The sequence below is a fragment of the Rhinatrema bivittatum genome, chromosome 1 (assembly GCF_901001135.1).
Source record: "Rhinatrema bivittatum chromosome 1, aRhiBiv1.1, whole genome shotgun sequence".
Classification (NCBI taxonomy): Eukaryota; Metazoa; Chordata; class Amphibia; order Gymnophiona; family Rhinatrematidae; genus Rhinatrema; species Rhinatrema bivittatum.
The window spans coordinates 480,577,893-480,591,774 of record NC_042615.1 but is presented as its reverse complement, the minus strand read 5'-3'; the positions used below and the strand labels follow the sequence as shown (position 1 = coordinate 480,591,774).

The following is a 13,882-nucleotide window of genomic DNA, read 5'->3' as shown; positions in this document are numbered from 1 at the left end:
TGGAGCTATGTAATTACCAAAGGTAAAATGTAACTTGTGTATTTATTTACAAAGTGTACAACAGTGCTGTACAGCCACAGAGCAAATTAGGGATGAAAACGTTTCTATGGTGAAAGAGGAGGAAGCCAACTGATTTCCTCAAGAGTTAGAGAAATTGGACTTGAATCAGGATACTGACAAGTCTCAGATGTCACGGCTGTGCGTTCTTGCCAAGCAATAGAACTGTGGTATGCAGTTCCAAAAACAAATCTTGGTTGTTCAGTATTTGTTAACATTCTGATGCAAAAAAATAAATCTTCTGACAACAAATCTATTCATTAAACAGGACCATTACAGTAACAAGAAGAGTTTGGGTAGGACTGCAGAAAACCAAACTCTTCATCTAAAGGAATGATCTATGAGGTCTTGAAAGCTCACACACTACATGGGGAATAGGCAACTCCAGTACTTGAGTGCCGCAAGCCAGCTGGGTTTTCAGGATATCCACAATTAATATGCATGAGATATACTTGCATGCAATGGGAGCAGTGGATGCAAATACATCTCATGAATATTCAATTGCCCAGTCCTTATTCTACATCGTTTATGCTGATCCAATAAAACATATTACAGCCTTCTAAGATTCCAGGAATATGAAAAAAAAAACCCTGCTTGTGTTGGTCAATGAAAACTATATGACAGTACTCGCGCTCGTATTTTTATTTCGCACAACTTTCTCATTAACCTTGAAAATAGACAGCAAAAGCAGCATATTACCCAATTAAAGAAGGGGATGTTCTAGATTATCTGTACATCTAACCTCCTTCCATGTTACATATCATTATGGCAACACAAGAGGTAAGAAACACATCTACGAGCATGATGGGAATCTTGGAATCTTCCCTAAAACGTGAGGTAAGGACAATGTCCCAACAACCCAACTCTCCCCACCCTGATGTAGTGCAGGCCAGAAAGAAAACCTGGTGATGTCACACTTCAAACAGATGTTTCCACTCTGCTCACAAATAAAGGGCCAGTAATTCTTGCAAAGTTTTCAATCTTTCTTTCAGGATAGGGATGTAAATATTATTTAAACTATTACAATTAGAACAGTGGACCTTTTAATTGTTAACATTTCATGATCCCACATACTTATTTCTGTCAAGTGTCTTTAGCAACAAAAACAGACAATGCTAGTTACAAACTCACTATTTCAATTCCCTGCAACTTCATTAAGTCAAAAACACCAATTCTGTGTGCAGACCTAAAAGTTGAGTGCATGCATAAAGGTTGTGCTCCTAAGTAAGCCACAAAACATGAGTTAAAAACACAAGTTATACTCCTAAAAGGTATGCACATAAAACATGAATTAAGAGCATGAAATCGGTGCTCAGAGGTTGTGCACACAAAACTCATATAAATCCAGAATGCAGAATCTCCTCACCACAAACTCCAGGTTCAGCCCCAGAAACTTTAATTCTTATCAGGAGTTAAACTTCCGGCATTAAGAAAACATGAGTTAAGCCTATGCACCTCTCTGCACTGGGGAGTAATAGCGAATGCCTTGATTAGCATGGGATTTGCATGGAGGACATTTTTATTCAGCTTTGAGCAGACAACTCCTTGCTACACTGGGAGGAAAGTTCTAGGATCACACGCTGACATGTGCGCACAACCTAGTGCACCTTATTGCATCGGGCTGGAGTCTTGCAAGCACGTCATATAATCACATTGCAGCAAGTTTCACAGGACTCATCAGAACACATCGCTTAACCTGAAGCTGTGTGATCTTCTTTCAAGTGATTTTGTAGCCATAGTGCTGTGGGGGCAGTAGTACGAAACTAGTTTACTTGCAGCTTCCATAGCACAATCTACGCCACTTGACAAAAATCTATCATTTTATTGTTGAGCTGCAAAGCATGGGCAAAACAACCGACAAAATCCCATGTAAAATACTTCTGTAGGCCCTGCGGCCCCGGCATACTGTGATCAGGTACTCACTAGGGAGAGTGCTGGGACCACATTCTGACCATGCTTGGGGGTTCTGATTCCAATGGGGAGGGGGAGGGATTTCAAGACCCTTAGGGTTTCCTAGAGGTCTTCTGCAATAGTCCAGAACAAACATGCACATCCTCAATGGTACCTGCAAACTTGGAAGCAGACTCCTCCTCAGTAGACACTGGGAACTCTTGCTGATAAAACTCCTCGCTGATGCTTCCCTATATGCAGCAGTTCTGCAGCAGACTTTCAGGTCTGGAAATCCTCCCTTGATTCCAACCTGAAGCTCCACACTCGGCCTCTGAAAGGACCTACCCAAGGTGCATGAAAAGTATGGCACTAACTCCCTTCTAGCCACAGATCACCTTCTAGTTTTTCAGCAGCCCACCTTGGATCCCAAGACAGAAACTTTATGATTCCTGAAGGCCTGGGCCCCCCCGACTTTGGACCCCAGCCACTTTCCCAGGACAAGAGACAGGACAGACAGGCCTCTTCTTTGGAGATATAACCCCCAGAGAACTCATGAGATTTGTTGAGCCACTCAAAGCAGAAATATCCCTTCCTACTTTGTGGAGCGTCAGAAGACACCACTAACTCCTACTCTATTTCCTCATCACCCACTGTCTTTGGAGCACAGTGTGGCTTCTACCATTATCTAAGCATGCCAAGATATGGCCTTTGAGATTCCATCTATCCATCCATTCTAGTGCTTAATTTGTCAGCCAAGTTACATAAGAAGTAGAGAGACAGATTATAATAGGGAAATCATTCCCTGTTGCTCACTCCCAGAAGAGTTGATGAATCCACATCTGTTAACTATAAACAGATCTGTCCTTCAGAAACTTATCTCAACCTTTTTTAAACCTAGCTGTGTCTCGTTCAACCATGCCTTCAGTTTGTACAATTACAGATCGAAGCTCCCAATTTCCAATACAACGGCAAGTGACAGTCACATAGCTTTTCTGCAGTTAATGCTGTCCAGCAGTTGGTGGCAAAGGCTACAATAATGGCTTTTCCCCCCAATTCTTTCCAGACAGATTCCCCACAAACTTCACAGCACTTCCCTAGCCACAAGATTGCAATCTGTTGCACAGGTTCAGGGTATTCAGGTTCTGCAAGACTCGTCCATGCTCAAAACCCCATGCCATTAACGACACAGGCAACATTATCTATAGAGATCATTTTGCACAACTCCATTAGCTTTTTAGCATATTGCATGTGTTGAATTTTCTTCAACTGCCAGAAACAAACACGGTCTGTGTTCTCAGATTTCTATTTCTTTTTCACATGAAATAGAGGGATGTTTAGTCTTCGAAGTCTTTAGCACTGCTCTGGAGCTGTTTGTATACCTCAGCTTACATTTGACTGTGTCCTTTCTGTTAGTTTTTGTGATAAGATTGTGGGCATTATTCCTTTCTGATCACTCCATTTTGAAACTGTGCACATACTGTTCTGAAAAAGTAGAACCCCCCCCCACCCCCACCAAAAAAAAAAAAAATCACAATAACCTACACCTAATGCTCTTTGAAGGGTTAATGCTAGAGAGTGTGATGTCAATTCCACAGCAATGCTTCTAATTCCATACACACCATGAAATGTTGAAAATACACAGGCAAGGAAATAAGACCCACATACAAGAATGACACTTATAACTACTATATATTTGCTAGTGCTGCTGTGACATTTTTAATGTGCACATCAGGTATTACAATGTCATGAAATTTTACCTGTTTATGGGGCCGATGCAATATGTTTCGCGGAAAGCGGGTGCCAACTTTTCAGCGCCCGCTTTCTTAACGCATGCATGGCACCCGCAAGGGGGGGGAGCCATGCAATAGGCAAATTAGGGGGTCGCGCTAGCAAGGAGGTGCTAGGGTCGTTTGTGCGACCTTAGCACCTCTTTGCTAACGCGACCCCGCGGCAGCTGCCGGTTATGAAGACCGACGCCGGTAAACTCAGCATCGATTTTCATAACCGGCCATCTGCCAGTAATGAAAATGGCCGACGATAAACAAAAACAAACGCCGATAAACTCGGCGTCCGTTTTTATTACTGGCAGACGGTCAATTATGGAAACCAATGCCGAGTTTACTGGCGTCAGTCTGCCGAGGTTTTTGTTTGTTGTTTTTTTTCACTGAAAAAGTACGGAAAAGCGGTTTTTTCTGCTTTTCTGTACTTCTTTTACATGCGCTCAGCTATTAACACCTGCTCCAGGCAGGCGTTAATATCTGAGCAATAAATGTGCTTCTGAGACGCACATTTGTTTTTTCGAATGCGGAGTGAATGAGTAATAGCCTCATTCACGTGCATTTGCATGTGATGAGCGCTATCTTATTCATTCCGCATTGGACGAGGGTTAAATAGGCGCTAATCCCCCTATTGCATTAGGGGTGGATTAGCGCCTATTTAACCCGCATCCGACAGCAGGTTAAACAGTGCGCTCATGGGAGTGCACTGTATTGCATCGGCCCCTTTAAATGTTAACTGCAATATTTTAATGGTAAAAAGCACTAAAGTATCAGAAAAAAATCTTACCGGTTAACTGTTTATTTATTTCCCTATTTCATTTTAGCAGATATTTCCACTTCCATTGTCAAGCATACCTCTGCTGGTCAAGTCCCCAGAGGAGGAAATCAGGCAAATGGATTGAGCCATCACTTTAGTGAGAGAGGTAGATCATCTTATGCTTCTAATACTAGGGATAGAGATGGAGTCAGACATTTTTCAAGGATTGGAACAAGGCTTTTCTAAATTTCGCCACAGAGGAAAGAGAAAACCAGCTTCAGCTTTTAATCGATTTAAAAGGCTGGGCATACAATATTTTTAAAGTGATGATGTGACTCGACGTGACAAAAATAGTCATTGCTACAAAAGCCGGTCCCGCATTATGGCTTGGTCTTCTATAATGCTTTCCTCATCTGTGTAAATGTTGCAGCTTTCTTAGATAGGATCTGACTATGAACAAGCCCTAGGAATAAACAGGAAATCTTGTAAAAATATCTTCACTAAATAAAATAAATAGGAAAGTTATGTACTGATAAGGCCTTCCTCCATCCAGACATCTGCTATTAGAACAGACAACCAATGTGCTTGAAATGTGTAAAGAAAAAGAATTGTGTGTGCATATCTGGCAGATAGAAGGACCAATACAATTACAAATACTTCAGCTCTCTGTGTCTGGTTAGCAGGGCCTCTGACAAGCAGATATCAATCTAAAGATAGCATCTACTTGTTGCACGCATTAATAACTGTCACAAAGCAGTGTTGAAAATGAATATTCTTCACGACTGCTTTTTCTATTCCAGCTTCCCAGGTCTAAGTAGGTCTTAGTCGGGAGACTGACCTTTGGCCCATGAGATGACTTGCTCTTCTTCACATCGGAAAAAGACAAGGCGTTTCTAGGAAGGCTAGGGAGTTGAAGGCTCTGTCCCGATGAGACGGACGTTCCATCTGACATGACCATAATCTGTTGGAAGAGAAGGAGAATGAATACATCTCCACCGGAGAACAATACCGTGTGCAGTGAACAACAGAATCAAGTTCATGCAGCGGCTTCCAATGCTCTCTTGGTAAAGGGGCAAATGGGAAACAAAGATGCAACTATAGTTTATTTTGGCATGTTATTTTCAGAGAGATGATAAGAAGTATGAAATGGTTCACTGTAAATGCAGGGGTGTCTGGGTTATTGGCTGGTTGGAGTGTAATGCTATATTCTAAATACACTTTTACATCATGGTGACTTTTGGAAAGTCAACCTGAACAATAATAAAAGTTGGCTTTCCCCACTTCCTCCAGGGCAGTGATGATGAGTGAGTGGAGCAAACCAGCTTTTATTATTTATTCAGAACGTCTTTCTGGACTTTACCTTATAAAAAAGTGTGCTGATACCTTTATCATTGTACAGGTCTTCCTGCAGCTCCTCAGAAAGCAGACTGGGAGGGAGACAGGCCTTCTCATGGCCCCTAATGTGGTATATCAAGATACTTTAATCAAACAGAAATGCTATGTCCTTGTCTATAATGGGGATTCTGGCAGGGTTTTCTAACCCAAAGGCAGCATATTTCTGCTAGTGTATAAGTACGTGCAAACAATTAGGCACCCTAAATGAATAGAAGCTGACAACATCCTCTACATGTTACAAAGTAAAATATCAAAATGCTAAAAGAGTGAACCTGCTATTTCAGTAAGCTAAGACCATAATCAAGAATATAGAGACAGTGAAAAAGTAACTTGTAGGTATCAGTTTTCTAGAGATCACAAAAGAGATAGCAGCAAGCCAGGACATTTGAAGTCCTATTAAAGGGCCTGAATCAATCTTAATTGGACAACCAGGGCTACTCAATCATTCATTCCAGAAGCATGTTATAATGTCTACTATTTACTCAAATTGTTGGATCAGAGATACCTTCTTTTTGCAAATAAAAATAAATTACTGTGTCAACTGCTACAGCAAAACAAACTGTCCTGTTTAAACACATTCAGTGTTAGTGACAACTCAAACATGTACCCAATCATCAGCTGATGCTTCGGCAAGTCCAGCATCAGGAGAAATATTAATAACTTATCTGAACAGCCATGCTCATGTCTGGACCATCTGCGGTCTCATTCCAGTTAGTGCAATGGAGTCTTCTTGCAGGTTTTAAAAGGACGCAGGAGGTATAACTTCCTCAGTGATATATCATTTCTGCAATTAAGGTCAGAACAAAAATAACTATCTATCCATGTTATAAATATACTGATAAATCTTGTTCTGCCATCGGGCTGTTGGGAATCAAAGCATGTAGCCGATGGATCCATCCTTGTTCTTGCTGCAGTAATAACGTAGAAGTGTTGCCTTCATGCCAGTCTGGAGACAAGTGTTCTATAACACAAAAATGTAAAACATGAACAAGATATTGAAACTCAATACAAGGAGTGATTAGGGGAACTGCAACCCTAGCATGCTTCATGTAGCTGTCATTTGAGAGGTTTTGCCTACATAAAACTTATCACAAGGACAATGTATAATATAGATCACATGTGAAGTCTGACAAGTGGTGTGATGTCGCAGCTTGTGAACTCAGCTTAAGCGACAAAAAGTCCATATGCATAGAGACTGGACATATAGAACAATTTTTGCAAGGCTGGTGATATGGCACATTAATTAAAGGAGTGGGACCCTAATTAGCAAAATCCAGCTGAACTAGAACATCTTTAAGATTGGACATAGGCAAACCGTGGAATATCTTGGAATGCCTGATGAACTTGAAGAATGTGTCAATAACATAGAAGAGAATCCTGTATTTAACGTACTTGCAGTGAAAAAGGTAATACACATGTAAGACACTGATCCTTTTTTGAGCTAACATGGAAGAAAAGCCATTCCCGATGACTGAACCTAGCTCGTTGTAGCTAGGCCTTCTTGATGCAAGCTTGCGAATAATCCCAGCTCAAGGAACACTCAGTCAAAGTCTTAGCTTGTGCTTTAAATTCATATATAGTAGAACAAATATGTCAGAATCTAAAAAGTGGACTCAAAAATAAGTTAAATTTCAGTTGGTTTCCTAAATAATGTGGCTTCAAAACCACTTGGGGATTTAATGATGACTAAATCCAAAAAAGATATTTCAGGTTCATGGCAAGTAACATTCCTTCTCAGTTCACTATTAAGCTGTGACATCACACCACGGGTCAGACTTCACATGTGATCTATACTATATGTTGTCCTTGTAAAACGTTTTATGTAGGCAAAATCTCCGAATGATATGTACTAGGATGATAAAACATCATAGCTACATGAGGCATGCTAGGGTTGCAGCTCCTCTAGTCATTCATTGTACTGAGTTCCAACATCTTTTTAATGATTTATGTTTTAGTGTTATAGAACACTTATCTCCGGATTGGCGTGAAGGCAACACTTCTAAGTTATTACTGCAGAAAAAACAATGATGGATCCATCAGCAACACACTGATTCTCAATGGGCTAATGGCAAAACAAGATTTATCTGTGTTGTTATAACATTAATGAATAAAGTTGTTTTTGTTCTGCCCTTAACTGGAGGAAGAATATGTCACTGAAGAAGTTATTCCTACGGCATCCTTTAAAAACCTGCAAGACAACTCAATTTTGCTAACTGAAATGAGACTGCAAATGGTCTGGACATGAGCATGGCTGATCAGATAAGTTGTTGTTAATATTTCTCCCTTAATGGAGGATTTGCCGAAATATCATCTGATGTTGGGGTACATGTTTATGAGGTGTCACTAACATAGAATGTGTTTAAGCAAGACAGTTTGTTTTGCTAAAGCAGTTTACATTTTTATTTGCAAAGAAAAATTCAAACAAAAAGAAGATATCTTTGATCAACACTTTGGGTACATACTAGACATAGGAACACACTTATGGGCTAAATGATTGAGTAGCCTGGGTTGTCCAATTAACACTGATCCAGGCCCTTTATTAGAACTTCAAAGTTCCCGGCTTGCTGACATCCCTTTTAGGATGTCTAGAAAACTGATGCCTACAAGTTATTTGTAGGCATCAGTTCAGTGGACGAAGTTAAACATGATATATTGCAGGAATTTTTAGTGCAAAATTGCTATTTATTTTCTAATGCTAACAGATTCAAAATAAGAAAAAAGTGAATACTGCATGAGCAAAAATTAAGACACCCCTTCAGTTAGATTCATTAATAGTTTATTTAAAAAAAAAGTTAATAAGGCCAAAAAGGTTGATTGACTCATTAGACCTTTAATTAGTTAGATGAAGACAATTCCATGGTTGAACAAATGCTCTGTCCCTTCTCAGCTTTCAGGTTGTGATTGTTGTCCTATCTACTTTAAACAAACATGAGTGCCAATAAGCAGCAGCTGTCTGGGCATTTGAAAATGAAGATAATTCACTCTTACTAAACAGAAGAAGGCTATAAAAAAATCTCTAAATGCTACCAGCTAGCAAATTCAACTGTCAGAAAAAAATCTTAAGAAATGGAATTTACATGGAACTGTTGAAGTCAAGGCAAGATCTGGAGGACCAAGAAAAATCTCTACTAGGACTGCGCGAAATCCGGTTAGATCTCCATAACAGAAACCCGAGATCACCACAAATGTCATAATGAAAATTTTATCTGATTTTGCAAGCGACCTGAGGAAAATTTTACTTGACCCTGGAGTACCTGTCCACAAGAATGACCCGCAAGGGAGAGTTGTGGAAAAGAAACTTTTCCTTTGATCTTCTCACAAAAATTATCATCTAAAGTATGCAAAACAAAACCTTGATATGCCTGAAACCTTTTGGAACAAAGTGTTTAGAACCGATGAAACAAAAGCTGAACTGTTCAGCCATAACCACATAGGATTATATAACTTCCATTTCTTAACAATGTTTTTGACAATTGAAATTGTTAGCTGGATGCGTTTAGAAATTTTTTTCATAACCTTCCTCTGCTTTGAAGAGTGAATTACAGTACCTTCATTTTCAGATGCTCAGACAGAAGTTTAGAGAAGCCCATGGTTGTTGGAAAGAGACAGAACTATCAGACACTGAGAGGTTAGAAGGTTCAGAGTATTTGTTCAACTGTATACCGTATTTTCCGGCGTATAAGACGACTGGGCGTATAAGACGACCCCCCCCCCCTTTTTTATACATATTTTTAAGAAAAAAAATAATTTTACACTCAAACAGGAGCAACCCTATCTATGAAAAGGCAACACTACAAATACCGTATATCAGGCCCTAAAAACCAATATACCTCTTATTAGGAAAACAGAACTAGCAAGCAGCTATAGATCCCCACACAGAAATAATTGTAAACTATACTAATAAGCAGAATAAATGTTTCAAAACAGCTATGAACAGAATAACATCCAACAATTAAAAACTCATAAAAACTATTAAACATTCTCCAAACACCAATAAAATATTTCAAAAAAGCAGACACATCACATAATATTAAATAATTAAAATGGCAGTCAATCAAGAAAAATAAACTTAAAAAGCCACCTTTCCTTACCCCCTCCAGCAGCTCTCCTATTCCTCTTCCTCTTCCTTAGGGCCCATGTCTCTCACACACACACACCATACCAGTCATGCCCCCATGACCAGTTTCTGTCTCTCACACACCAATCATTTCCCAAACAGTCTTTGACACACACACCAGACACCTTCCTGAACAGTTTCTCTCATGCCATACACACACACACAGGCTTCCCTGTTCTGCTTACCGTACATATACGGGCTTCTCACTCTCATAATCACTTTCTCTGTCTCACACACACACACCAGTCTCTCTCTCATTTCCATGCTCACTCTCCACGTGCACAGGCTTCTCATTCCCTGAATCACATTCTTTCTCTCACATTCACACACACCAGTCTCTTTCTCTCACACACCCCGTCACCTTATCAACCAGTCTCTCTCTCATGCACGCGCACACACACACACACAGCCAGCCCTCCCGCTCCCATGCTCTCTCTCACATAATCAAGCTTCTTACTCCCATGCTTTCTCACATACCCAGATTTCTCACTTCCATGCTTTTTCTCTCTCACACACTCACATACACATCAGTCATCTCTCTGAGCAGTCACTTTCATTGTCTCTCACATATACACACACATGAGCTCTCTGACCAGTTTCTCTCAATCACACACATGCTCTCAATCAAATGCATTCTCTCACTTACACACAGGCTCTCAATCACTTACACACAGGCACTCACTCCCCCCCCCCCCGCACAAATGGTAGCTGCAACAGCCTCCTCCTCCAGCCCCCGCAGGCCAAGAAAGAAGAAACCCATCGGCCGCGGGAGGCTCCTGCTGCTGTCTCCTTTCCCGATTACCAGCTCCTTCGACTGCTCGGAGCCGTTCCTGCTGTCGCCGCTGCTATTTTTTCACGCGGCACGGCTCTTTCTTCCCGCGCATCACTTCCTGTTCCGGTTCAAAGGGGGGGGCGGGAAGAAGAAAAGGGCAGCCGCGGATGCCACAGATTTTTTTTTTTGCACCGCTGCCGTTCCCGCTGGGCTTGAACGTGCTGATAGCCCAGCGGCAACGGCAGTGCGGTGCGCGGGAAGGAGAAAGCCGTGCCGAATGAAAAAATAGCAGCGGCGATAGCAGGAACGGCCCCGAGCAGTCGAAGGAGCTGGTAATCAGGAAAGGAGACAGCAGCAGGAGCCTCCCGCGGCCGATGGGTTTCTTCTTTCTTGGCCTGCGGGGGCTGGAGGAGGAGGCTGCTGCAGCTACTATTTGTGCTCGGGGGGGGAGTGGAAGTGAGAGAGAGAGAGAGCGAGAGAAGCAGCCAGCCTGTGTGTAAGTGAGAGAATGCATTTGATTGAGAGCATGTGTGTGTGATTGAGAGAAACTGGTAAGAGAGCAGGTGTGCCCTATAAGACGATACCCGGCGTATAAGACGACCCCCGACTTTTGAGAAGATTTTCATGGGTTAAAAAGTCGTCTTATACGCCGGAAAATACGGTAATTATCTTCACCTGACTACTTGATGGGCTAAAGAGTCAATCAACATTTTGAGTCTCAACAACAACTTGAAAAAAAGAAAAAAAGAAGTAATGAATCAACTAGAAGGGTGTCTAGCCTTTTGCACATGCTAAATTCACTATTTTATTATTTTCAATCTGTTCAAATCAACAAATAATAATTTAGCATTAAAAATTGCAAATAGATGTCATGTTTAACTTTGTACCAAGTAGAGATTGTGTTAGCTTCTGCTCACTTAGAGATTCACTGAAACACAACAATTTGACCAGGGATGACTAAACTTTTGCACACAACCATGTATGTGTGTGTCTATGTGTACACACATGCACTTTGGTATATAAAAATTTATTTTTTTAATTCATTTATATTCCACTTTTTTTTGTGACTAGTCAGCCACTTCAAGTGGATTACATTTAGGTACTGTAGGCATTTCCCTGTTCTTGGAAAATTTACAATCTAACAGGCTGCTGAGTTTTAACGCTCAATTTTTTTTTTTAAACTCCAGATGCAGCAAACTAATGATATGCCTATGTATCAGAAGTTTTAAAAAAAAGCAGGTTGCCTGTAAAACGTGCGTTCGGCACAAGCCAAAGAAACATTTTAACTCAGGAAGGGTAGAGAGGATGTCACTGACAGGCAGACTGGCTCCAGGTAAATGGCAGAAGCCATTGCCACTTAGCCAGCTAAATACTGACTTAAGTACTAAGAAGCAGCAAACTGTACCAGATAAGTACTGACTTATCTGGCTAAGCGGCAGCGTGAACCTTGCTAGGTAGCTGGATAAGTCAGTAGTTATCTGGGTAAATCAGTACTTCTCCGTGAAGTGTGTTTGACTTTTTTTTTTTTTCTGTTTGAAGTGCCAGTGCAGTAGCGCTGGAAACTTAACTCCATCTATGACCCTAACGTTAAGTTTCCAGCAGTAAGAAAATCCTGGCCAGGCCAATGCATCCCTTTGCACTGGGAAGTAATGTCCTCATTTGCATGGGATTTCCATGCGAGGATGCTAAGTGGTGCTTCCATTTTAGAACGCTCATTTTGTGAGCATAAAATTCCTTGTTGTGGTAAGGTTTACACTCACAAAATGAGCATTCAAGGGCAAGCAAAGCTATGCACTGTCCAGAGTGCACCTTTCTGTATCAGCCTGTAAGTCTGTATCTGAGGCAATGGAGAGTGAAGTGACTTGCCCACGATTACAAGAAGCATCAGGATTTGAACTCTGGCTTCCCTGGTCCTCTGGTTGCTGCTCCACTTTACATATTTTCGTTCTTCACTCAAAAGCAGTCCAGACCAGTTAAGTTCAATTCTTATAGAAAACTTTCCTGACATTATGTAGTATGCATACCTATCATCTTTTAAAATTCTAATTGTACTGCTCCACATCTCCCTTTCCTTTATCTTCAGGGGTCCCTGTAACCGTATCTTCTCTTATTACATTTTTCATTAGCTTCTGTGGTCTATCCCTGCTGACACGGGTCAATGAATAGGTTCACCCTAGCTGAAGAGTGGCCAATTCTGAATCCTAGAGAGCCACAAACAGGCCAGGTTTTCAAGATTTCCCCAATGAATATGCAATAAGCTAGATATGCATTCACTGCCTCCACTATATGCAAATCTACCTCATGCATATTCATTGTAGATATTCCAAAAACCTGGCCTGTTTGTGGCTCTCAAGATCCCAAGCTGGCCACCCCTGCCCTAGTCTATAACTGCACATTGTTTCTTCAGTTCATCCCTTATTATGGAATTAATCTGTGCTATAAAATGTATGGAGTCAAATCAATTGTTGATTGTTCTATATTCAACTTCTATTTTTTTTTTACAATTTACCCCAAAAGATATTTATTATTTTTAAATTTTATTCATTTTTCCCCTTTTTCTAGGACTTTCATAATACCCCGCGGATATAGAGCAATGCTACTCCATTTTTTCACCGCATAAGGTCATTTTTAATCATTTGGTCCAAAATGTCCACACATAATTTTTTGTTTTAATTTATATTTTATTCATTTTACACAAATTTAAACATTTGCAAAAATAAAGAAAATTTTTCCTGTGTACAAAATAAACTCCATAAAGACAAGTTATCACATTATAAGTACATATAAAAAAAAATTAGTCCTCATAATTGGGAGGATTCACATAAGAAGAAGAAAAAACAAACATACATTTTGCGCTAACAAATTAATTGAGACCATCATTCATTTCTTTTGTGCAGATAAATACCTCAACTAACTTCTTTATCTGTCAGAAAAGTCTCTAAATGTACAGGGTCTTGAAAGATAAATTTGTTCTTCTGATAAATCACAGAACATTTACAAGGAAATCGAAGTAGATAACTCGCTCCAATAGCTAGTACCCTTGATTTCAAAGTTAAAAATTGTTTCCTTCTGAGTTGAGTGGTATGAGAGACATCCAGAAAGATTTGAATCCTTTG

The 13,882-nt window shown here is 40.4% G+C and overlaps 1 protein-coding gene across 2 annotated transcripts in view; it reads right to left on the bottom strand.

The window, feature by feature from the left end:
• MLLT3 (MLLT3 super elongation complex subunit) overlaps window positions 1-13,882 on the bottom strand; it is a 476,339-nt gene that overhangs the window by 174,263 nt on the left and 288,194 nt on the right. Inside the window, exon 5 of one of the 2 annotated variants that reach the window (XM_029606926.1) lies at window positions 5,321-5,443. The exons of the other annotated variant lie outside the window; for it this stretch is intronic. Coding sequence (XP_029462786.1) covers window positions 5,321-5,443 — 123 coding nt within the window. The remainder of the gene's footprint in view (window positions 1-5,320; window positions 5,444-13,882) is intronic. 2 annotated transcript variants of the gene reach the window in all.